The sequence below is a fragment of the Catharus ustulatus genome, chromosome 9 (assembly GCF_009819885.2).
Source record: "Catharus ustulatus isolate bCatUst1 chromosome 9, bCatUst1.pri.v2, whole genome shotgun sequence".
NCBI classification, from domain to species: Eukaryota; Metazoa; Chordata; class Aves; order Passeriformes; family Turdidae; genus Catharus; species Catharus ustulatus.
Window position 1 is genome coordinate 29,368,111 of NC_046229.1, and position 25,122 is coordinate 29,393,232.

The 25,122-nt window shown below is 48.2% G+C and overlaps 1 protein-coding gene across 10 annotated transcripts in view; it reads right to left on the minus strand.

Annotated features, from left to right (window-relative positions):
- PACS2 (phosphofurin acidic cluster sorting protein 2) overlaps positions 1-25,122 on the minus strand; it is a 77,893-nt gene that overhangs the window by 28,020 nt on the left and 24,751 nt on the right. For 2 of the 10 annotated variants that reach the window (XM_033066928.1, XM_033066922.1), the window contains exons 2-15: positions 22,784-22,871; positions 19,257-19,346; positions 14,775-14,900; positions 12,628-12,790; positions 11,562-11,635; positions 10,714-10,794; positions 8,648-8,707; positions 7,302-7,459; positions 5,531-5,621; positions 4,763-4,837; positions 3,985-4,106; positions 3,392-3,524; positions 2,037-2,141; positions 534-640 (exon numbers count right to left, since the gene is read on the minus strand). In XM_033066928.1, coding sequence (XP_032922819.1) covers positions 534-640; positions 2,037-2,141; positions 3,392-3,524; positions 3,985-4,106; positions 4,763-4,837; positions 5,531-5,621; positions 7,302-7,459; positions 8,648-8,707; positions 10,714-10,794; positions 11,562-11,635; positions 12,628-12,790; positions 14,775-14,900; positions 19,257-19,346; positions 22,784-22,871 — 1,473 coding nt within the window. Of the gene's footprint in view, positions 1-533; positions 641-2,036; positions 2,142-3,391; positions 3,528-3,984; positions 4,107-4,762; positions 4,841-5,530; positions 5,622-7,301; positions 7,460-8,647; positions 8,708-10,713; positions 10,795-11,561; positions 11,636-12,627; positions 12,791-14,774; positions 14,901-19,256; positions 19,347-22,783; positions 22,872-25,122 lie in introns of all 10 variants that reach the window. The other 8 variants (XM_033066927.1, XM_033066920.1, XM_033066926.1 and 5 more) reach the window with 6 other exon arrangements.

Here is a 25,122-nt window from a genome sequence, read left to right on the forward strand (position 1 = left end):
TATACAAGGCAATATTGCAACGATTCTCAGCAGCTTAAAACATTATTAATAAAATACAACATTCTTCAGTGATTTCTTAATTGGTCTCCCTGCTCCTTCTTTTGCACATTTTGATATTCTAAAGGGCTCGACTATCTAGGTTAGGATGTACCTGCTAACTGCTGGGTCAGAGAACACACTCAGGTACCCACAGCCCTCTGCAGGTAAGCAGGGAGTGCCTTCAGGAACTGAGGAATTCATCTGGGAATTGCTTGGAAGGGAGAGCAAGAGCTATTTAGAACCCCCTGATTTGTTTTGCACAAGCCATGAGGCAGCTCCCAAAGCACAATCTCTGATCATCACTGCTGCTGGTGACTCACATGCCCCACATCAGGCAGAACAGTAGCACCCTGCAGGGCTGTGAGAGCTGAAGAGCCACACAATTCTGACTGCAGGAGAGCACACTGGACAGGTTTCATGCAGCAGTCGAGAAATGAACTCCCTGAGTCCTGAGGCACAGGGGCTGACACAACACAAGCAAGGTGAGAACTTACTATCTCTGTATCCTGGAGACAATTGTGCTGAAAGCTGCCTGAATATCAGCAGAGGAACATGTGCAGACCACTGGCAAGGTGTGCTTTTGCAAGACATCTGAAAGGTACTGAGGAGAGAACAAAACATTTTATAGTTTTTTGCCTTTTTTTTGGTACAGTTTGTCACAAGAGGAAAACGTGCCTCTCCCCAATCTCCTGGCTCTTCCCACCCCCACTCCTGGGCACTCTCCCTGTGTCTGATTTGAAGGGGATATGGCTGTTTCACAAATGCCTCCTCCCTGCACAGCAGCCAAAGGAAAGTTCTCCTCCTAGAGAAACGGCAACATCTTCTTGACAGGCACACCACCATATTCCAAACGCGGCAATGACAACCCTAGAGCAGCACTGTTTTTACAGCCACAGAGGGCAGGGCAGCAGCAGCAGACAGCTCTGGCAAAGAGCACACACTGTCTACCTGCCTGCTTCTGGAAGTGCACTAGCATCTCTCTGATTTCCATTTTAAAAAAATTCAGAGCTCTGTCCACCCTTAAACACTGAAGAAAGGGAAGGGTGCTACCACCCAGGTTCCTCATGAGGAACTGCTTCCCTTCTGTGCAGCTGATGGGGACACCACACACCTCATGGACATAATTTGGGCATTCAGTAATTATCTCACATGTCCAATTTCTGCACGACTAATCTATACACCCCAGTCCATATCCTTCATGCCCTCTGCTACTGCAGGCACAAGCTGCCAGAACCCCTGGAAGATGAGCTACAACACCTTCTGTCCATCTCTAGAAAGCATTTCTCTGTCTTGCCAGTATAAATGGTGTTTTTGCTCTCTCACACATTGAGACCCTAGTTCTTCCAGAAGCAGAAAACCAAACCAGACAATGTAACTCCACAAGTCTGGCACAAGTTCCCCAGGCAACAGCCACCCAGCACATGTTCACTGGTCCTCTTCCATACATATTTTATTGCCTTCCCAGAATAAGGTTCCAAAAGGAGCAAAATTTGTTCCAGACCTGTAACAAACTGCTCCATGCTGTCAGCAAAAGAAAGTATTGCTCAGGGTTCTTAAAACAACTATCACTCAGCAAGGATGGGGGATTGCTGCAGCCAGCAATCACAAGCACATGGCTACAGAGCTGACCTGTTCACCAGCCATGCTCAGAAATCTCAGCCTAAACCACCACAAGGTCAGAACTCCCTGCTTATTTTCTCCCAGCCTACCACAGTTCAGGAGGGTTTTGAGTGCCCCAGGGTTTAGCTTTATTGCCAATGTGCTGCTAACCAGAAGGAATGGCATTGCTTGGAAGAGAAAACACCTCTGTGGAAAGGCTCAGGTGGCAAAACTTTGTAAGATCCCAGCATGTCCTGGTCAGTGCCTGTGGGCACTGAACACTCTGCAGGCAGAATGCAGCAGAACCTACTTGGCTATTGCAGAGCTCAAGGTCTGGCCATTCCTGAGGAGGAACAGCACAGAAGAACTGTGCTGCAGGCAATGTCTCCTGCCCTTACCTGGCCTTGCCAGTCAGATGTATTGACAAGAATAATGTTTTCTGGCAGCTGGTCATCAGAAACCAGGATGTGATTTAGCTGATCATACACTGTTTTCCTGGGGATCTGGAAATAAAGACACAGAGGACAGAACAGTAAGAGGTGTCACCTCTAACCATCAAGCTCCAGCTCTTGCAGGTGATGAGGTGGCTGTGCATGCTGGCCAGTCACCCCATCAGCAAAGGCACACCAGGCTGCTGGAGCTGACACTCTGCAGCTTCTTCAATATTAGCCACCATGGATTTGTTGGCCATTGCTCTTTCTGCCACACATTTTTACTTACATCACTTTATACCAACTAACAGCAGCCCAAGAACTTAAGATTCATAAAAGCCAGGAACAATCTCCTTCAAGGAGGGAAATAAGTCAGTCCCAGAGCTAACAAAAGCCTGGCACATATGCTGTGCACAAGACAGTCCCTAGCAATCTGCTTCTTTCACAGGAGTAAATCCTCAATGCATCCCTATTCATTTCTCATTCTAACAATCTGTTCCAGTGTTTTGAGTTCATGGCTGGCTGACAATGCTACAAGCTAGCAAACCCCAGCAGACTGGATGGAAGATACAATTTTAGGAAATACATAAATTCCCTCCTTCCTGAAGCTGCAGGGCCCAGTTCTTTGCCAGCAGGGACAGAGCCTGGACCAGAAGGAAGAGAAGACAGGTGTTGGATCCCAGAAACCTGGGTTTTTTTGAGTTTTCTGTGCTGTCTGGCACTGACCCCCTGGAGAACACTGCTTCTGACCTGAGGCCTTGGAAAAGGCTTCCAAATTTGAGTGATGGAGTTAAAATCACAGGTGTGTAGCTAAACAGAACTGTGTGCTTTCACATGGTGATGGGTTTTGAGGTTTTTATACTATAGTAATAGGTATGGGATAGGATGGAGGATTTTGGGTGGTGTCTTTTTCGGTGTTCATCTTTGTTCTCCTTCCTTCTTCTTCACGAGTTTCAGGTAGTAGTTTCTGGATAGCCAATCAGTGTCACACAGAGTCATGGGAATTTGGTTATTGGGTTAAAAGTATAAATAATACAGGTGTTAACTCTCTGCTGGACTATTTAGCTTTGAGAGACCTTGCAGCAGCTGGATCTTTCTCCATTTTTCCTCACTTCTAGCAAGTAACCAGAAGTGCTGTCAAACTCTCTGTACTTTCTGATAAGATTTAATAAACAACCAAACCCCAACACGAGAAAATTCATTTCCAACATGTATTCGTTAATCCTGCTCTGAGTAAAGGCAGAAGAGGCTGAGCCAAAGCCCTGATGAAGTGGTGCAGAGCTCCCAGCAGGGAGGGCAGGGAGCAGCAGTGCAGTGCACACCTGCAGGTGGTGCCTGGTGTCCGGGGAGCGCTCGTTGTCCAGGCTGTTGGCTCGCTCGTTCTGCGGCCGCACCGCCTGCCGCTCCTTCAGCGATGTGCTTCTCCCCCGGCGCCCCGCCTGCTTCCCTTCAGACCTGCTGGAGACACAGTGCACTCCCAGGGCTGGCACTTTTCCCAGTGAGACACAGCCCCCAAATCCCCATCACCCAGCCTGGCAACCCCAGTAATGTCAGCAGAGTTCTGCACGTAGATCTGAGCTAGCGTGAGACCTGAGGATTCTGCTTCTGACAGTGCACAGCACATTCCCAGGAGTCCTGGGATGACTTCCACAGCCCATGCCAACACCCACACCACCCCTCTGCTACTGCTACACCAGCAGAACAAGATCCAGGCAGGCAAACTGCAGTCCAAATCAGCACAGAATATCTCTGACCATTCACTCATCAAGTACTGCAGACCCATCACTGAAGTGCCCAAACACAAGCAGGGTGTCCTTGCAGTTTAGTGCCTTAAAGCCACCCTGACCAAATCCTAGCAGGTTGGCCATGACTTCCTGAGCAGCCCTGCAGCAAGCACAGCACTGTGCCTCTGTACCTGGTGGATGGGATGATGAGGGACTCTGTCTTCGTGATCTTCCCACTGGGTGGGAGCTTCTCCACAAACACATCTGGAGTGGGGAGTTCAGCCTCCTGGACCTCAGTTTGCTGGTTAGACTCCTGCAAAAACACAGCGAACAGAGTTACCAGGAACAAACTCTCCCCTCTGTCTCACCTTGGGAGCTTAGCTCTGGTTGGGTCACACTGAGCCTGCCTCTTCCAGACATCCTCCTCACTGCCAAAAGGGAGAAACCAGGAGTGGCTCTCTGGGGCTACCCAGCTCTGCCTCACAAGGGAGTTGGAGGTAGGAAAGGTGTTCAGATATGCTGTTTGGAACAGGCACTCTCACAGTTCAAATGCAACGCAGATTAATTCCTCTTACCCAAATGAGCTAGCTAAAGGGAGAGAAATGTTCCACACCCCATGTTCCCAGCAGAGCAACTTGAGCTTTGGGATTTTTACCCCAGGATCAGCTTGATTTTTGCCAATTCAGCTTAAAGTAACGCTTCTGTCTGATAAAATGGAACAGCCTTGAGCATCCTTTATATGCTCAACAGCAAACTTTGGGCCAGCCTTCCTTGGACTGTTTGAACAAAAGATCAAATAGAGCATTTCACCCACAAAAGGCTGAAAGACCCCAAACTAAGGTCAGGAGGAGAACTCAGTGCTATCTTCACTGCAGCTGATGGAAGTTGTGCTGCATGTGCAGCTATATGGACAGACAGATGCACCCCAAACTGACAGCAGGAAGGACAACACGTGAATTTTCAACTTACATAAGGGACAGTGTCAGAAACACTGTCGCCTGCATGTTTGGTTCCAAGACTCTTAGTCTTTTCAGGCACTTCTACCTGCTTGAGAGAAGAAAAATCCTCAGGAGGTGTAGCACCAGCACAGTTTCCAGCCATGCTCTCTGGGTCAGGCTGTTCAGAAGAGATGCTTCCCCATTTAAACATCCCACAGCTCTGCAGCATGGCCAGCAGTGCTCCCTGCTCACACCAGGACTGCACACATCGGTGTGGGATGGGGCAAAGCTGATGCACAACACACAGGAGAGGCAATGAAGTGCCCTGGGATGGCACTGACACTTCATGCCCATCCAGGAGGGAATGGAAAAGCAGCTGAGCTGCCCCTGACCATTCACTGTCAGCCACCAGGAAAAGCACCCCAACAAGAGCAAAGAAAAGGTTCCTCCACAGAGTGCTAGGAAGTCCCTAAAACTCCCAGGCAACATCTCCCATCCTGGCAGTCATTTCAGGCACATGGGAATCTGAAGCTATTCACACCACCAGCAAGTATTCAATACAGAACCCGAAGATGCACCCTTTGAGTTAATACAACATTTGCATTAAAAAAGAAAACAAAACAAAAATCCCACACTGGCCAAAAAAAATCCCCAATCCCCCAAAAATCCAAATGGGTTTTTTGAGCAGAAAATTTGTTATCTCTGCATCCAAATCTTTGGAGGGGGGCAGAGAGGCTGCTTTAATTTACACATGCAATTAGAGACAGTGCAGAGAAGTAACATTTGAAATGTGACTTACAGGACTTGGTGGCTCTCTCTGGCTCCTGATGCTGTGGATGCTCCCAATTTCTGTCTGAGAGCTGGAGTGTGACAGTCCTTCAAAGTAAGGTCTGAATAAGAAAAGAAATACCCATTTCTTATTACCAAAAACATTCAGAGAAAAGCAACATGACAGTTCCCAGAAGATCTTCCTGCTCCCCAATTGTTCCAAGTAAAATAGGCTACTTTTGAAAGGAGAGGAAGGTGTCCAGGACAGTAAGAGAAGCCAGAAAGTCCAGGCATCCCTGAATCCAGGTTTTGACTGACATACAGCAAGTAGAATTTCTGGTTCCCCCCATCTCCCAGCACTCTGCTCCTGGGTAAGTGATTCTTGGGCTAATATGCATTTTCTTTCCAGCTTGCATCTGGATTTGGCTGCCAGCCCTGGGCTCCAATTACACATTTGCTCAGTAAGATAAGGTACCACACACAATCAGATTGTGCTTCCACTCAAAAGGCAGCTCATCACATCAGCCTACAAGACTCAATTACAACGTAAGGAACCGATTTTCTGTTGTCGTGGGAAAAACCTGCCTCAAAGCCATCAACATTTATCAAATCCTCTTCAAGATATGAACACAAGAACTGGACCCAGGGAACTACAGAGTGCCTCCCCAGGACCACACACATGAAGTTCTTATTCCAGCATTACTCCAGCAATCACATATCCCAGAACAGTTTGCTCCTCAGCTCCAGGGAACAGGATATGAACTCTCAGTGTGTAAAGTAAAACATTTTGGCTTGTTTCAAAGCAGCTGCTTACCACAACACAATCTATTCTTAAATCTCTTCAAGGCAGGGCCTACCAACTGCTTGGTACCTTGGGTTAAGCAGTTTTCCATGCTCCCAGTCCCACCATTTCCACTGCTGCCCCAGTCCATCCTTGACATCTTCTGGCTCACTGACAGTTACAGAGACTCAGAATCTGCTCTTAGCCCAGGGAGCTTATTCAACATTAATGAGGCTATAATGACACCTGGTCATTAGCAGATTTAGCAGCTGCTGTGCTGACCAGCTGCATGGTCAGTGCCACAGCTCTTTGTTTCAGAGCCATCACACCCTGAGGGCCTGAGCAGGCAAGCACACACCAGCCAGAAGCACGAGTGCAGCTCAGTCTCACATTTTCAGCCTTCATTGAGCAGAGATGTGCCACAGCTCTGTCAGCTCAGGGCTCTGCATCTGCTGCAGACCCCGAGCCAGAAGCCCCAGCTCAGCTCTGCAGTGCTGGGACTGACCCACACGAGCTCTCTAAGAACAGGCTTGAGCACATCCACATGTGCTGCTCTCAGTGCCTTTGGGCTCTAAGGAATTCATTTGTTTCCTGCAGCTCTGCTTCCTTAATCCCTGCAAAGACTCTCTTTCCACACAGGGTGTTATTACAAGAAAGGTCTTTCCAGAAAGACAGTGTGCCCTGTTCATCCCTGCCTCTATTTCTGCCCTAGTGCACATTTCCTTCCTGTTTCTACTGCCTCTTCAAAACCCTGTGTACAGTTCAATTCTCTGCCTGCCACCAACTCTTCCCTGTGCTCAGGTGGCAGGGCAGCAGAACACTTGCAAAGGGAACAAAGAAGAACTGGGACTGAAGGGAAGTCAGACCCCACACACACTGCCTCTAGATCACAAAGCTGTCATTCCCATTCCAACACCACCACACCAAGAGGGGAAAATGAGCATGGAAGGGCAGAATAAAACCAACATCTGACACTGTGCATGGTCTCTCTCTGGCCCAGCATAAGCTGTCTCACACTTACTTTAACTTTGGCTTTGGAGTGCTCAAGACACTGTCATCATCCTCCATTTCTGGCCCGCTGTCACTGGGATTCTCTATATCCAGCGTGTCATACAGAAGGTCCAAATCCTCCTCCACCTCTGGAACGTGCTCTGCTGGGTCCTGCTCTGAATCCAGAACCTGCACAGGACAAAAACAGCTATCACCAGCACTGCTGGGAGCCAGACTGATCCCACATCACCCGTGCTGCCCCCACCACTGCCTGGGAGGAAGATTCTGTTCCTAGTGCTAGGATATGATAATGATCCAAGGAACATTCAATATTGAGAAATGTTTGTCTTGGATCAAGCTTGCCAATGCCTGGTTAAGCAGGACTTACATACTGGACTAGGCATCTACCATTTAACCACTGGTTATGCCCATTATTCAACCCTATTCTATAAATAGAGAACTTTAAAAGGGTTCCAGAGGAATCTCAGTTTTCCTAGAACCAGTACAAAATTCCACATTCCAAACAGCCTAGCCTGTCTTGGGTTTTACTGAAAAAGCTGCCCTGACACTCCTGATTTGATACCCAAAAACGTCCACAGGAGGCGCCTGAAACCTGGAGGAGGCAAGGAGAACACACAACTCACACTGAACTTGATTTTACATCCACCCCAGAGCAAGCAGGGGCTGTGCCCAGGCCAGAGCTGGCTTTTTGAGTGGCAGCTGCAGAGAAGCAGCAGCTCAGCTGAGCTCTCAGCTGTGGGTGCTGACTCTCCCCAGCTACCTTGGGAAGAGCAGCAGAGCCAGCAGGACTGCTTGGAAAGGTTAAGGAAGCACGAGGAGTTACTCACTCCTTCCCACAAGGCACAGAATCAGCACACAGCCAAAGGAGATGTGAACTGGTTTTGTGGCAGATACTTCATGTCACACAGGTTTCTTGGGGTTTGGATCTGCTTCATCCTTTTCAGCTCCGACCAAGCAGCTGACTCTTGTAGATTGAGCTCCCTATCCAAGTTTTTCATGGCTGTTCTAGTAAGATGATCAAACAGGCTGGGCTTTAACTTCACAAGCAATATACAGCTTGGACTGTCTGCCTATGAACGGGTCAAAGATAATTTCAAAGCAATCTGCAAAACTAATGGGGACACACACGGCTGCCAAAATCTGCTTTTCATAAAACTTCATCCAGAAAATGTTTGCTGACATTTAGGAGTTGGCCCTCAAGCTTTCCCTGTAAGGAAAGGTCACATCCACTGTGGACTTGAAAACAAAAAGAAGGGAACAGGAGGAAACAGGGGAGCGCTCCTGAAAACTAAAGCAAGATGCACCAAGCAGAGGGCAGCACACAAGGCAGGAAGGTTTACAGAAGGAATTACTCACCTCATCAGACACTTTAAACCTCTTCAGCAATGCCACAACCTTCTGTTTGAAGTTTTGTTGCTGCAAGTTAAAGACACTTTCACATAAGTAAAGCATTAAGTGAGCTGTTTTCTCCCAGCCTGCAAGAAGCCAGACATATCTGACACTGGTGCTACACTGCTGTTTAAAACCAAACAACACCTGGCACCACAGAGCACCTCTCTGCTGTTCTTACACTGAAATCAGCTTTTCCATGCCTGTGGCAATTTCATTCCCACCAACTGGAAGGTCCCACTCCAATAAGCACTACAAATGGAAGATGGCACTTCACTTTTGGTTGGACACACAGTGGATAAGAATTTTTATCTGCCAGATCACCTCCCTGCACCTTTTTGATATATTCCTGGAAAACAGTCAGCTTTTGATTCTTACCAAGGGTGAGCCAACATAGACAACTACCCACTGACCCCAAGAACAAATATGATTTTTACACCAAAGCATGGGGGGGGTTTTGCAGGAGCTTGCATGGCAGGTTCATTTCTTTCACTAGCAGCACTGGTGAAAAGCTGTGGCACTTATCCTCAGCACATTTATCCCAGATCCTGGACCCAGCAGGAACCAAGGCCAGAACAACAGAAGGCAAACTGCTGCACCTCCTTGGCGCTTGCTCACCCCCAGGTGCTCCCCCTTTGGCAGGATCAAACAGCTGAGGTTTGCCAGGAGCTGCCCAGCCCTCCTCTGCCTGTCACTGACAAATCTCACGGGCACATTCTCAAGAAGGACCCAGGTCTAAGTGCTGGTACAGAGCATTTGAGGTGGCATCCTTGTGTCAGGAGGAAAGGGAGAAGGAAATCCTGGCACCAGGCCACTCTGAGGTGAAAGAAGTTGCTCATTTGCTGACTCTCCTGAGCTCTTCCAAGTGCAAGTGCCTACTCCCAATCTGGCCTCAGACACTTCACACAGAACTGCACCCTTTGTCTCTGAACTCCTATCCTGCACCTACCTTCAAGACAGCTGAAGCTTAGGTGAAATAAATGCACCCCAAGCTCCATCCCTGAGACTGAAATGCTCTCACAAGAGTGAAAGTTCTCCTCTGGCTCAGGGTGTCAAGCCAAACCATCCATGACAACACCTGGGACCAGCTCAGCATCCCATGGAGCGGGGACACTCAGCATGAAGCAGCTAAGGTGACACAGCAAGAGCTGTTTGCTGGCCTGAATGGTTTCAGAGAGAGGAGATCTGTTTGGAGCTGGGCTGGTGTTGACTGGCATCACCAAGCCCAGTTTTGCACAGCTGGAGATGCATCAGTTCAGAGGCCAGGGCTAGCAAGGCATTGCTATTATGAGTTCCTTGCTCAATAACCAAGCGGTGGATTTTGTCCTGACTGGTCACCGATGCTTCAAAATGATACAGACACTGAGGGTGTGAGCCAGCACACTCCTGGTCTCACAGAAAGGATCTTTATAGTGACAGATTCAGGCCAAAACAGGGTTTATTTAAGACCTCATCAAAACATGGATTTCAGGAACAGCCTTAGACCGTGGTGTGGTGAAGCACAAGTCTCTGCTGCACACAAGTGCAGCTTTGCAGGCACACTCATGCTTGTTTGGGAGGGTGGACAGCCACAAGCATCTTTCTAAACCTATATACATAAAAGCCAGCTACTGCTTTTGCCTCAGCAGCACATCCACCACCTGAAGTTTGCCCATCAAGCTCCAACCACTGACTAAACCCCTTCATTTTGAGAACTTCCCACTGGCCTCTCTTAGCAGAACACAAATAGGAGAACTTTCCTGCACTTAGAGCTACTTTCAGGACTTTGACAAGCATGGATCCTGGCTTCTTCATGGGGGTGGAATTTCATACACTTGCATGATTTTTGGAGCTCCTTAACCTTGCAGTCAAGACATGCACACACCTTGGACGGTCCCACTGCCTGAACTGGATGCTTTTTCTAACTCTTCACATACTGTGACCATGCTCCCCAAGCTCCATGCTGGGCCAGCGTGTCCTGCCTCCCACAAGCCACATGCACTGCCCATCCTGGCCAAACCCCATCAGTGTTAGTAAAACTAATTTCCACCGACCCTGGTTATGGACGTCGTTCTTACTATCGATCTCCGCTGCTTCTTGGGCTTCCCCATCTCGTACTCATCATCATCCAAATCCTGAACAGAAAGAGGATTCCCATGTTACCTTGGTGATCCTGCCACACACGAGCATTTAAGTGCTAAAAATGTTCCTCCTACGGAGATGAACCTGCTGCTCTGTCTTCCAGGCATCCAGCATTTGCCTGAATTCCAGTTAGGATGGTAGAGGGAAAAGGAAGTGAGACAGGTCTGCAGGGACAGGAGTAACAGCTTGGAGAAGCAAAACAGCCCTAGCTCTACATTCAAGGAACACGGACAGTCACAGCCCCACATTTTGGTGGGTCCCTCTCTCAGTGTCACCCTCTGATAGGTGAAAGGCAGGTGATGCCAAAGTGTGAAGGTAAAACCCAAACTCAAAAGCATCTCACATCTAGTCAGGGGATTCTCCATAAGGACCTACTGTGCAAAGCAAAAGGTATTAAAGACTAAAGGCTGCTTCAGACCCCACTGGCCCTTTAATTACAGCTGGGGATCCAGTTGGGCTCTCTGACTCCAATGAGCTCTGCAGAAGCAAAGAAATGACACCCTGACCATTAAGCAGAGAAGCACAAGGATGCCAATGTTTTTTCAGGGAGCTCAAGACCAAGCACGTGAACAGATAAATCACAGCATGGCAGAAGAAATGGGTTACTGTGCAGGCCTTCTCCACTGCAGCTGAACACTTGGGAACAGCCTCACACTGGCATGGTTTAGATATAGAAATAGGCTTTTAGTCTCAAGCAGGAGCTGGGAGTGCACATGCTCCACTGAGCCCTCTCAGGGAGAAGCCATGCCCTGAACAGTACCTGGCCCTGTACGGCATCATCACTGGCCTCCTGCTCAGAAGAGAAGCTCTCGTACTCCTCCTCGGAATAGTTGTCTGAAAGGGAAGGAAAGAGGAGAGAGATCCTGTGAAACTCCTTCAAGGTCTCATCTCAGGAGCAGAAAAGGCCAGCTAAGTCACGAATCAAGAAAGGAGAAGATAACCTGGCAGGCATCTATCCATGCTAGAACCAGTGAGATGGGAATTGTCTGGAGGAAAGGAATGAGGAGAAACACACCCAGCAGGAAGGAAGGACCAGGACACAGATAAGGCTCCTCCTCCTTTTACCCTGGAAACCACCTGGTAGACAGCAGCAAGTAAAGAGGTTTCTCCACAAGGAAAATTACTTTTCCTCCTAACTGTGAGCATAACTGACTTAAAGGGGCGACTAAAACATGACAGAGTCTAAAACCTTTATGGAAATGAGCTCCAGGTCAGCTGCCTGGCCCCAGGCACTGCACTGCCTTCAGCAGGTCACTCCTGCAGCAGTGAGCAGAGGGCTGGTACCACGTTAAAACATCATCACAAAATCTTTCCAGTGACTTCCCCATCCAATGCACAACATCATGGCTTTACACTCCTTAAGCCAGGCCATCATTCCAACAGCAAAACATGCTGCAGGTTTGCAGGTCTCATCTAAAGTTAATGACATTCATTGTAGAATACTCAAAGGAAAAAAAAGATGGAAGAGTAGCTTAAATGTGAATCTCCTGAATACAACACTGATAGCCAGGTGAGGAGCTACAGGCTCTCCAAACATCCACCACTAATGCTGGGAGAGCACTGGGGAGGATACAGCCAACCCTTGCTGGATGGCTCAGGTGTGGTGTGGCATGCAGGAGAAGCTCTGACAATTCAATGCCCCACTCCTGCCACACTCACACAGCAGCACTTTTGCAAAGTGGGTTTTCTTTTCACTGATCACTTATAGACACAGCAACTTGTGCAAACCAGTCCTCACTGGTGCCAGGAAGCATCCAAGCCCAGGTGGGGGTTAACTCCTGGTTCAGGAAGACACTGCTCCTCAGAGAATGTGGTTGGACTCTTACCTGTAGACTTGATTTTCTGGCTGGCCTGCATAGTGCTGTCTTCGTGGTCGATTGGCTGACTTGACAAGGAGAAGATCCAGATTTCTGCCACCTTCACTGGAGCCTCTTTGATGTTACTGAAAAGGCTCAGAACCTGGCCACCTTCTGTGGGGTGCTGCATGACCTGGGACAGAAATTAAGCAGTACAAATCTGCATTTAAATGTACTCAAACTCGCATCATTTGCATACTACAAGAGTTATTTATGTTAATGGAGCTACTCTACATTTCCAGGACCTTGTGTAACCACAGGAGCCACTTGCAGGCAATACACAAGGCTAGCTGAGATTTTATCTGACTACCAATGAAAGTGATGCAAGGAATCAAAAAACATTCTGAGTTTAACAGCTGATTAGCTCATCCTTGAAGCAGAGTACTTGACTACCTCATTACTATGTATTTGCTTCCCCAGCACAGCACTGATTTGAATTATCAAGTTACCCACTTCCTGAACACCTAATTGAGGAACTTCATTTTGTCTTAATATCCAGCAAAAGAGCCAGTAAAAGCAAAAATTCTTGGTGAGATTCAAATGTAAACTGCCTCCTAAAGCAAAATATCCTTGCTCTAGTGAGCTGACACATGAATCTCAGAGGAACTGGCCATGACCCTGGGACAATGAAGCAGCAGGTCATGAAAAACAAGTCAGTGGTAGAGGAATATTTTGGTGCAGGTTTCTCCTTCCTTTGCCACTTACAGCTCAAAGGTTTCTCTCCAGAACCTTGTGTTCTCCTCTTGCTCACCAGAGTGAACAAGCACATCACCTGCACATCAGCTTTCCAGCACACCAGGCTGCTCTGCCAGCTCCTCACAGGGACCCAAACAGACCTGAGCTGATGAGGAACATCTGCCCCCTGCTCTGAAACTGCTCATTCCCAATTCCATTCACTGCTTTGCTTCAACAGCTAAGAGAACTCTTTTTTTTTTTTTTTTTTAAAGAAATGAGTCAGTGGAGTTTAGGGGTCATCATCCTATAAACTCCAAAGGGGAGCGGGGGGCTTGTACAATCTGTTTTTCTGAAGACTTCAATTTCATAAATATTCCAGATGAGCTGGAGAGCAACTATTTCCTAACATGGTGAACCTTTGAACATTTTTGACCTTGCAACCCCAGTCAGCTGACATACAAACAGACATAAGAAAAACCACATGCAGCAGCAGCCAATGCCCAACACTTAGATGACTCTAATTAATGGGTCCACATGTTTTCTGCCTTACAGCACTATTTACTTTCCAGTTGTCCAACAAATCAAACAGCACAGGAAAAATGTTAGCTGCAACACCAAGCATTTGGCCAATTCAAATAAGGAGCTCACCATTCACTGCAAGGCTGAGGGAAGCTGCACTCAAACAAGAGAAGCAGTCTCTAGAGTGAATTATTTTATATAGTAATAGCTCACCACAGCATAACACTAGCTTACTTTGGATAAAAGTCATTTGTTGACAGAATGCAGTCTGAAGAAAAATATTGGTGTTAAACTGAACTTGCTACTGCTAAGCCCATTTCTAAACACTCGGACACTGAAACAGCAGAGATTAAACAGGCCATGAAATAACAAAGCATGGAGCTATGCCATTCAGAAAGCCTTTGTGAATAATTTATCCATATTTGACTCCAGCATTAATTTCATCATTTACTTCTCATGAATAGAGCTCCACCTAAATTACCAAGAGCCACAAAATAACAATGGCCAAGGGTTTTTCAAGCAAAATGAGAGAAATTACTTAATCCTGAACTCTCATACTGTGGCACTGAGAAGCACAGCAAGTCTTGCTTTAACTTTACCACTTCTCAGGGTTGGAAGGCTTGCCCAAGTGACTCTGTCTTGTTCTGCACTTCTGATCTGGACCCTCTAACAAAGCCACGAAACAACAATAAAACCCTCAAAAGGTCACAAGCTATCCTTATGAAAGCTTTAACTATTAAGACAAAAACCATTCAATATTATTACTCACTAATAATATCTGGTTAAAATATTGCCCTGTGAATATTGATTACAGTTCTTTGAAATCCAGCCAGGCACTTCTCAATGAGCAAAGAGACAACAGTGGGTTTGGAGAGAAGGGACAATGTCCACGTGGGTAAAAGACCATGTGAAGAGCAGCTCACCTCAGCCATGTTGATGCATCCCACAGCCAGGGTCTTGTAGCCCAAAATGGTTCGGTTCTTGTACCGCTTGCGCCGCTGCAGCATGATCTGGAGCTTGTTGCCTTCTCTCTTCAAGAAGTGAGGGTACTGAGGTGGGAAACAGTGCAAAAGTTCATTTTGTGTCTTGGCAATATCTCCCAAGCTTCATGGACAAGCTCCATCTCCAAGGAAGAGCCCCAGGGCTTTCCCGAGTGCCTACAGCCCGCTCACACGCAGCGAGCGATTTTCAGCTCTGCCCAAACAGCTCAGACACAATCCAGCCCCAAAAACACAACCCAGGCACACACAGCAGCTGCTCCACGTGGGAAGGACTGGTCCCAGGGGGATGAGCAGCCTCCAGGAGACACTCTCCCCAAGAGCTGAACAGAGGATGCCCAGAACTGGAGCCCATGGGCTGCCCTACACAAACCGTGGGCAGTGGCAGGGACAGCCACAGACCCCCACACTCCGGGCAGGAGCTTTTTCCTTCCCTCCAGCACAAGGACACTTCTCAATTGGTTGTATTTTAAGGAATTAAGTCAAGGAAAAAAACCAAAAAACCTGTCCTACTGCCAGGCTACATTGCAAAGACATAAATCCTCCCAAGACATGCTCCATACAAGAAAATACATTTGTTTATACACCTCCTCCAGAAGTCCCCAGGAAGGGAAAGCTGTGAAGTATTCACTTAGGGAGTGAGTAGGGCTAGCCATAACCAAGAGGGAGAACCTGTGCAAAGGAAGAAAAGCCTTCAAGGAAAGATAGAGCAGCAACCTGACCAGTTCTTATCCCAAGAAAAGAGGAGACTGGGACACCTGCTTCAAATATGCAACATAAATAGTGCTAAATAACCAGCAGACAGGAGAACCTGATTGCTGGGATCTCAAAGAGGACATTCCCAAGTGAAGGATGCTTCTCTTGCAGGGAAGAACTGCTTTCTTTTTTTTTCCTTGAGACATTATGAAAATTACAGCAAACACCACCAGAAACCCCTGAGATATTAATTTGCAGTCCAGAGCAAGCCTGACTGCTCTGCAGGGAGCTGGGAGCAGTGGCCACCCAAACAAGAATACTAATTAGCTGATTGCCCTGCAAGGGCAAGATCTACTGCTCATGGCCTGAGGCAGAGGCATTGCAGAAGAGAGGAACAACAGTCCTAAAAAAGTCCTTTTAGTCCTAACTAATAGACAGCCTCAAAGCACACAGAGCCTGTGACTCTTCAGATGTGCAACATCCCTAAAGAAGGATGGAAGAAAGTTATTGGAGAGAAGGGGCAAGAGGGGCTCAAAAAGCCAGAGGTAGCTTTCACATCCAAATTTACCATTTCTTGCTTCTGGGACCCTTCTGTGTGTTGGAAGGGCAGCAGGGAAAGGGACTCCAAGCATTTGAGCCACACCAAGGTTGCTTAAGTACAAACCTAGAACTGAAATCCCAAGTCACCCTTGGTCCCAGACCAGCTCAGTTTGAGTGTGTCCAGTTTTCTGGGATTAAACTGAACAGCTCAAGTCTACACACGTACAAGTTTCTGTTTTTCTAAGGTGTACTGCATGGCCACCTCTGAAGAGCATTCAGAGTTAAAACAAAGGAACAGAGAGACTCAGGCCACTCAGCTCCTCCATTAAAAGCAAAGCTCCAGAAGAAAAGATGAGCTATTTGTGTAGCACAGTCTAGCTTTTTTAACACCAGCCATGACTTACCAACTCTACAGAACTGCTTCAACACAAACTTTTCAGAGACTGTTAGTCCATGACAGAGATTGGAGAGGAAAACAGTTTGGCTCAAAACAGTTTTTAAAAGCTTTTAGAGGGAGCACCAAACACCTCAAGGCACCTCTGAGGGGTGAGAAAACACCCACACCAGAACAGTGAGAGTCAGGGAAAATCTTTTTCTGAAGCCCCAATGATGTAATCTCTCCCATCTGGAATGGTTTATTAGATTAAGGACAGGAATTAAGTGCAGAGCTCTTAATTAATGCCAGAGAGCTGTGATGTTGTGCTTGGAATAGCTGGGGAATTTCCCTGGGCTCTGTGAACCCCACACAAGCATGGGTCAGGAGAAGCAGACATTCCAGCAGGAAGGGTCATGGCAGCTCACCTGCCACAGAGGCTGCTGCTGGTCCAGCTCTAGCTCTAGTTAGGAGGGGAAGCAGGACTGGGTGAGACTCCAGCCTCACTCAGCTGGGCCACAGAGCAGGAAACTCCTCCCTGCAGTCTGAGCAGAGACCTGCCACACACCAGGGGCTGCTCTCTGTTGTACCAGCCAGCAGGACACCCCCAGCTCAGCTCTGACCAGGGAACACTCCCTGCAAAGGACAAAAATGTCCTCAGGAGGAGGAACTGAGCAGGCAGTGACTGAAGGGACAAGGGGCTGCAGATCCAGGCAGGCAGCACAGTGCTGAGAGCTGACAGTGAAACGTGGAGATACTGACTGCTGCAAGACAACAAAGCCTTGCTCTGTGACACCCACATGCTTCTACTCTGTGGCCCACCACCAGCCTCAAATATATCCCAGGCACTAAATTCAGATTGTGGCTGAATTAAGCTACAGTTGTTAGCTGGAAGTAGCTTTCAGCCATTGTCCAATTAAGCAGCAGTAAAAGTTGCCATAAAAACCCAGCTGTGCCGTTTCAAGCATGCTTCCCAGGCCTTACTGCATCCAAGACCACCAACCCTTCCTGCAGTCAGAGACCAGCAGCACATCTCTGCTTTCAGCTCTGCTGCAGGCTCAGTGTCACAGCCACTCCTCTCCCCTGTCCTAGCTCAACTCCCAGCCCCATCAGGGGAAACTGAGGTAGAGTGCTCTGCATCCTGCTGCAGCATTGCTCTGAGCCCCAGAGAAAAACCCAAACCACCATAATCCAAATTAATTCCAAAAACATCTGCAGACTTGCTCCTTGCTGACACAGGACTGGCAGAGGGAGACCTGGCTTGTCTTACAGCTTTGTTCCCAACCATGGGAAAGCTGCAGCCACAGGATCCAGGTGTAGATATTGCTGGCATGCAGCTTGGTTACTCCTGCTCACAAAAGAGGGGATGCAATGCTGCAGTGAACCCAGCCATCTGCTTGGACAGCTGCAGAGTTATCATCTGTCTGCAATGAAGCCTTACCTGCTTCAGCTCTGCACAGGTCTGAGCAACAACCAGCCCCACATCACCACCTGAGCCTTTCTCCTCACCAGATCCAAGTCCTGAAGTCAAGATCTAACCAACAGTCACAAAACACAGATAATCCAGGTATGAATGCTCCTGTCTTGCTCTGCTCTATGTGTGCAGCATCCTCTCTCTGACTTTCAGCAAGCCAGCCCTTATTTACCTTGTTTTCCTGCTCAGGAGGTAGCTCCAGGGCAGCTCCTCTTTTTTTGAGAAAAAGAAGAACCAAAACATGCACTTGTTCCAATTCCCAGCTATTCCTGTGACTCCAGAGCCTGGAGTAACTATAAGCACACTGCTCCTGCCTCCCCAAATGGTGCCTCCCTCAGCAATTCCAAATCAGAGGCTCACCTGACTCCTTCCTGCTACTGCCTTCTGTCAGCCTGACACTCCACACCACCCCCATGGCTGCCATCCTCCACTGCTGCTCATAAAAAGAAGGCAACAAAAGGCAAAAAAGAGCCAGCTCACTCTGCTCCAGCTCTTGCCACAGCCAGGACTTGAAGAGGACAGACTGCAAAGGATGCACTGTGGAAGGAACACTGTGAACCAGCACCCTGCCCCAGACCCTGAGTGCTGAGAGGCAACTCAAGCTGTGCTGCTGCTCACCAGGATCTCTGTAATGGGTTAGCTGCACCACCTCATTAATGGCTTGTCCTAATTTTCTTCTGTCTTCACTCAGAGTCAGGATTAAAACACGAAGGAGACAAATGTTCTCCTTTGGGCTTGGTTGTTTATTAAATCTTATCTAAAGTGCAGAGAGTTCTGCAACACTTCTAGCTGCCAGCTAAAAGCAAGCTAAATGGAGGCAAATCCAGCTAGCTACAAAGGTATTTTAAAGCTAAACAGTCCAATAAAGTGCTAACACCTGTATTATTTATACTTTTACCCAATAACCAAATCCCCATGACCTGCAGTGCAGCACTAACTGTCCAACCAAAAATTACCACCTGAAACCATGAAGAAGACAGAAAGAGACAACATCTAAGAATGTCCATCTTGTCCCATACCTATTACTGTATTCTAAAAACCTCAAATTCCAAACCCTTCACCATGTGAAATCACACACTTCTATTTAACTACACACCAGTGATTCTAACTCTGTGACTTAAATTTGGAGCCTTCTCCAAGGCCCCAGGTGAAAAGCAGTGTTCTCCTGGGGGTCAGTGCCAGAAAGCACAGAAAGCTCAGAAATCCCAGGCTTCTGGCTTCCAACAGATCTTCACCCCAGAGCCACCACACAAACACCCACGAGGGAGCTGTACAAGGAAGTCCATCCATCCATCCATCCATCCATCCATCCATCCATCCCTACCTGCAGTGAGAAGGTCAGTGCAAGCTCCGTCTCCACATGTCCACTCGGGGGCAACACGATCTCGTGGGAGCGCAGGATGCGCTTGGAGCCCTGCAGGAAACAAAGTCCAGCAGCCGGTGAATTCCCCACCTCTCACATCCCATCCCAGCCAGGCTCACTGCACACCAGGAAACGTTGTCAGGGACTACCAGGGAGAAGTGAACGGATGGCTCTGACCTTGTACTTCTGTGAAATATTAATGAGATGAAAGGGAGATATTTGACTAATAAAGATTTGGGCATATTTACCGTCCCTAACGGCAACAATGCAGCTTTTGTTCTGCCAAACTCCAGTCATGAAAGGCTGTGAGTCAACCCCCAAGTCCTGGAGTTGAAGTCCCCTATTTTCACTTCAGCCAATAGGTACAAGGCTCTTCATCTCCTGGGTCTGGAGGCTGCAGCATCATGTTTAAATCTCCAGCCTTTAGCCATGACAGACTGGGCTTTTCTTTTTGTGCACACACCCCTCCCTGGGGAAAATGAGGACTTTAACCTGTCTAAATAATTGCCAGTAGCTGGGGATATTAAAGAAAAAGCATCTCAGTGGAGTCTGGAGATTTAATGTATCACAGGGCAACTCCAAATCAACCCTGTGTGTGGGCTGCCTTATGCTAACAGAGTTACCAGGCTATTTACTGTGTGAGCATTTCATTCCAGGGAATGTTTGAAGGAAAACGAGCAGGGAAACACGACAGACTGCTGCCTAGCAAACCCTTCTGCGTTGTTCAAACACCGTGGCAAGTTTCAGAGGGCTCTGGCTCCATGTTCTGCTGAGGCTGCAGATCTGGCTTTGTCCAGACGGGCTGATCTCCCAGAAGCACAGAACTGGAGCTCTCAAAAAAGCAGCATCTGGGAAATCAGAGACAGACTGGGGGGGGTGAACACCTCCAAAGGGAAATGCAGTCTGCCCCTATCAGCCTCAAAGAGCATCATCATGAGATGAGAGGCAGCAGAGCCTGGTTTACATCCCCTCCTCCTCAAACACAGCTTCAGCTCCTCTCTGGAAATGCTGAGGGGCCTGAGCTCCAGCAGATCTGACACCAGACAACAGAGCAGAGCCAGGCACCCAAGGGCTGCCCCCAGGACAAGCAGCACACGTGCAAGTGAAGCACAGCCAGCCTGGTCCCTGGCAGCAGCAGCAGCAGCAGCTGCTCCATTTGTGCAAAGCTCCTAATAGCAGCAATCTTGCTTTGCTGGTTACGCAACCAAAACCTAATGAAAGACCAAATATAGTTGCTTTTAAAAGGCCGCAGCAGATAAACAGAGCAACGGCTCGGGAAAATGCAGCTGACAGCTCTTTGAACATCTCTGCTCTGCAGGCTGCAGGGAGATGTGGGAAATGCAGGTAAAGATGCTCTCATTAGGTCTGAATTCAGTCATCCCCTCTGGAAGGGCTCTGGTGTCTGACAGCTCTCGTGCAATTCCCCACACAAAGCAGTCATCTGACAGACATCATGTATTTGATGATCCAGTACCACCAGCCTCCAACAACAGCCACGTCAGAAACCTGACTGCTGGCCAATAAAGCATCCCTGAAAAAGCCTGTCAACATCAGCATCCTAACCTGCAAGCTCTAAAGGGATTTTAATAGTGTGGAGAGGACTGCTCAGGTGCCAGAGTCTGAACACTGCAGCAGTGCACATCTCAACACACACAAAACTGGACATGAAACCCCCATGTGTTAGAATTCCCTGCGGATCTGTGGGCCTGGGGCAAGCTTTCACCTATAGAAAGTTAGCAGCAATAATCTGGACAGGAATAGAAGGTTTTGCCCTAATAAAAGCTTCTGAATACTTCAACCCATGTCTGGCACTCTCTAGGCATAGATCATTTGCTGACAAGCCTCAGGTGCTTACAGTGATGCATTCATCATCCAGGAGGGCAAACATATGGAAAGCTTTCAGCCTTGATAAGCAGTATCTGACAGCCTGGAAACCCACAGCAGTGCTTCTGAGGCTCTCACAAACCCAGGTGTGTGAAGCAGCTCCTTGTCTTTCTGCTCTCTGCTGTGGGTGCATGAACCCCTTCCAACTTAAAGGGATACATTTTCACCCCAGCTGGACTGCTCAGCTATGAGTTCTTTCTTCCTGATTTCACCTTCCAAACTAGACTTGGTGTGCTATGACACAACCAGCTCTCTGCAGGGGTCTGCCTGGCTCTTCATTTGAAAAGCAGAAGCTTTTCAGCACAGTGTCTAGGGTTGCAATGCAAGATCTGCTAAAAACCAGGTGGGGCAGTGCTCTTTATCTTTTCCACAACCATTCCTCCCTCCAGGAGATCTCTCCTGTTAATGGCCATTGAGTCCCACTGCATGACTGATAAAATTCCATCATCCCACTGGGAGATGCTCCACCCAGGGGGAGGAGCCAAGCATTTCCTACCCAGATAAAATCTGAGATTTGGAACATCAGCGCAGCCTTTCCCACTGGGTTCCAGAGGAAAACCAGACCCTTCCACATCATCACTGGACCTTTGGAGGAAAACTGCACCTTGTACAGGAGCACTGCTCCAACTGAACCACATCTGTCACTGCAGGAGGATGCAGCCACCATTTAATGGGACTGCTGCCAACACCCTGACTGACTGATGGGGTGTCAGGCTGGATTCTGACTCTGTCAGTATGTTGGGTTTGTTCTTTGTAATAGTGTATTTCTATTTTAATTTTTCCTAGTAAAGAACTGTTATTCCTATTCCCATATCTTTGCCTGAGAGCTCCTTAATTTCAAAATTATAATAATTTGGAGGGAGGGGGTTTACATTCTCCATTTCAAAGAGAGACTCCTGCCTTTCTTAGCAGACACCAGTCTTTCAAACCAGGACACACAGTTAAATGTTCTGCTTATAGGTCTGCCAGGCTTTTCCTAGTTAAGCACTTCAGTGTTTGCAGTGACAGCAGCACGTGAGCAAGCACGGTGGAACTGAGCCTCCTTCCTTCCCAGCCCTCCTCCAGGCAGAGTGACCTACATGGAGGCACCTCATTAAATGGCACAAACATCTGCTGTGAAGTGGGTTATTTACCTAGGATGACAACTGTATTTTAGGAAAAGCAATTAGTCTGTTCAGGCACCCTACAAATCTTGGCCACAGACTCGATAGCAGAGCTGCCCACCAGCAGAGGAAGGCCCAGATTCTCCAAACCAAGACCCAGTTAGCAAGATGTTCAGCCCCAGACTGTTAAACAGAGAACCAGGCTTGGATTTTGTGCCTGCTCAGGAAGTAAAGGTGACGTGTGATCTGTGAAGAGCATTTTTACAAGCAGAGAGACTCATGCTGAGCCATCAGAGAGCAATATTCTTTGTTTACAACAGTGAAATGAGGTAGGAATGTGGGAGAAGGGTCAGAAAAGAGTCTCCACAGATCCAGAACACTCTGATGGGCTTGAGAAGTCTGTGGATGCAATGGACCCTGATGTGGAGGTAAAGCTCAGTTTGGGCACCTGCCAGTATTTTGAGTCAAACAACACAATTCTTAGAACTGAGCAGCAATTACCTGCATTTTGACAGCAATGACCCCAGAAATAAGCTCCTTATCCAATTCCTTTAAGACTACCAGTTTCTTTAATGTCAAGCTGCACAACCTGCAAACAGGAACAGAAGAGAAACAGTTACAATCATGCCTGGAAAAGGAAAAACCTCTGATCAGCTTTTACACGCAGCAGTATCCCAATTTGAGGGGGAACAGGCTCCAGACACAAGCCACACGCTGACACAGACAAAGACAACAGAAGTATAGGACACTTCCCTGGCTTCTCAAGACTGAATTTCTCAAGAGTGATTTTCTCCAACCTTTTATAAACACAAGGAGGTACATCTGTCTCTGACACACGCCACAGACAGCACTGGCCTCCACTGACCACAGCCTGGGAACCCTTGCTTTGAGTCACACCAAAAGCTGCAGGGTCAGAGGAATTAAATTCCAGCAATATGAAAGCACAGGGTCAATCTAATTTTAAACTTGTCTGCAGGCTTTCCTAGATTGTTGGCTTTTTCAGTCTCAGCCTCCTGCCTCCCAAAGAGCTCGCTCCCACCTTCTCTTGCCAACCCACACATTCTTCTCCTCACCCCCAAACAAAAGTGCTAGCAAGTGGCTCAGGCTCTCTGATGGAAAGGGCTGGTGGGGAACAAAGGGAAAGAGAAAGGAGAGGACTCAAGTGGTGCCCTCTGGCCCTGGCGTTCACATGCCACACATATGCAAGTAAATCACATTCTTCACCCAGGCAATGCTACATTGTTCTGGTTAAAGCTGTTGGGGACGTGAAATTCAGCCTCTGCAGCCGAGTTCAGGCTCTGGGTAAGGGGACCATGGCATTGGCACTGTCACAGTTTCACAGATAACTGGGGGGATTCAGAAGGCATACCCATAAAACAAACTTCAGGCAAAGATAAAGCTGAAACCAAGACAGCTCAGTTTGAGGATAGCAGAGGCCAGAGAAAGCTGCTGGGCGGGCTGTAGTGACTAGACATCATCTGTCACACTGGCCAGGAGCCAGCAGTGCCTTTGTGTCAGGTCCTTACTCCATGGCATGGGCATCTCTGGCCTCTGGCATGGAATGCCAGCAGACACCAGCACTGCTCTTCTCAAACACACTGCCGAGCTCTTTCCACAGATCAAGTGTAACACCAGGGCTGCTCATAGAGGGGTGGACTCCAGCAGGAGGTGGGGATGAAAGAGGAGCTGATGCTGGATTTTGGCACAAGTGCCACGGACTGAAGCCTGCAGTTGAACTACAGCACTTGACACTGGTGCCAGGTGTCTGACAATGCAGCACTGCAAGGGTGACTTGCACCTCCACCACCTTTTCCACTGCTTTGCTGCAGCGCCTGAGGGTACACAGGATCAGCCTGGGTGCAAAACAGCAGGAGAGATGCAGCTCAAGGAATGGGGGGAGATGTTGAAGCAAGTACTGCCGGTCTCATCCTGAAACACCCATGGCTCTGGTTTCTCACCCAGGGAAGAGCCAGTCCTATGCTCTGCTCCCCAAACATGTCCTTGCCAGCCCCTTCCCCACCCCAGCCCATGGCATCTGCTCTCCCTCCTCATTTGCAAGGCTATTGTTCCTGCTAAAACCCCCAAAACAAGAGAAAGAGACAGCCATGAGCTCTCTCCTCTGCATCACGACACAGCACAACCTGAGATGCTGCAGAAATTACAGAGAAGCTGGAACAACCAGGGAACTACCAGGGCTGCCTGGGTCTCTGTCCCCTCCTGTCCCCTGCCAGCAGCTGTGTGCCCTGGCTGTCAGGTGAAGCTGCATCTCTCAGCCTGGAGCACAGGACAGGGTGCTGGCTTTTGCTCTGCACCCCAAATAAAACAGCAGGCACAGACAGACAGACGTGGCTGGGGCTGTGAAGCAGCAGGGCCAGGGGCTGGAGGAAGGAGGCTCTGAAGCCCTTTGCTTTCTTTGTCACGCTGTAGCTGCAGGACCATTGTGCTCAGCCTGCCAAAAGCCACAGAGCCCAGGCCAGTCAGGTGCTGGGAGCAGAGGTAGGACAACACACTGGCATTGTCTCAGCTGGCAGGCAAGGAACAAAGGCCTTTTCTGTCCAGCCCCAAGCTCGAGGATGGAAAAGGTACGGGAAGAAACAATGGTGTTCTCAGCACACAGAGAGGAGCACAAGGAGGGCGTTCTGTTCTCCGCCGGGCATTCCTTCAATTCATCATTTATGAGCTTTGATCAAACCCTGTGGAGCACTTGCTGCTTGGGGGGGAAAAAATAATAAAATTAAAAGCCTCCTTTAGAGTGATCAGAAAAACAAAAGCAGTTTAAAAAGACACGGGACACATCTGCTTTCTTTATCCCCCATTGCTGGGCTGCTGGTACTAAAAGG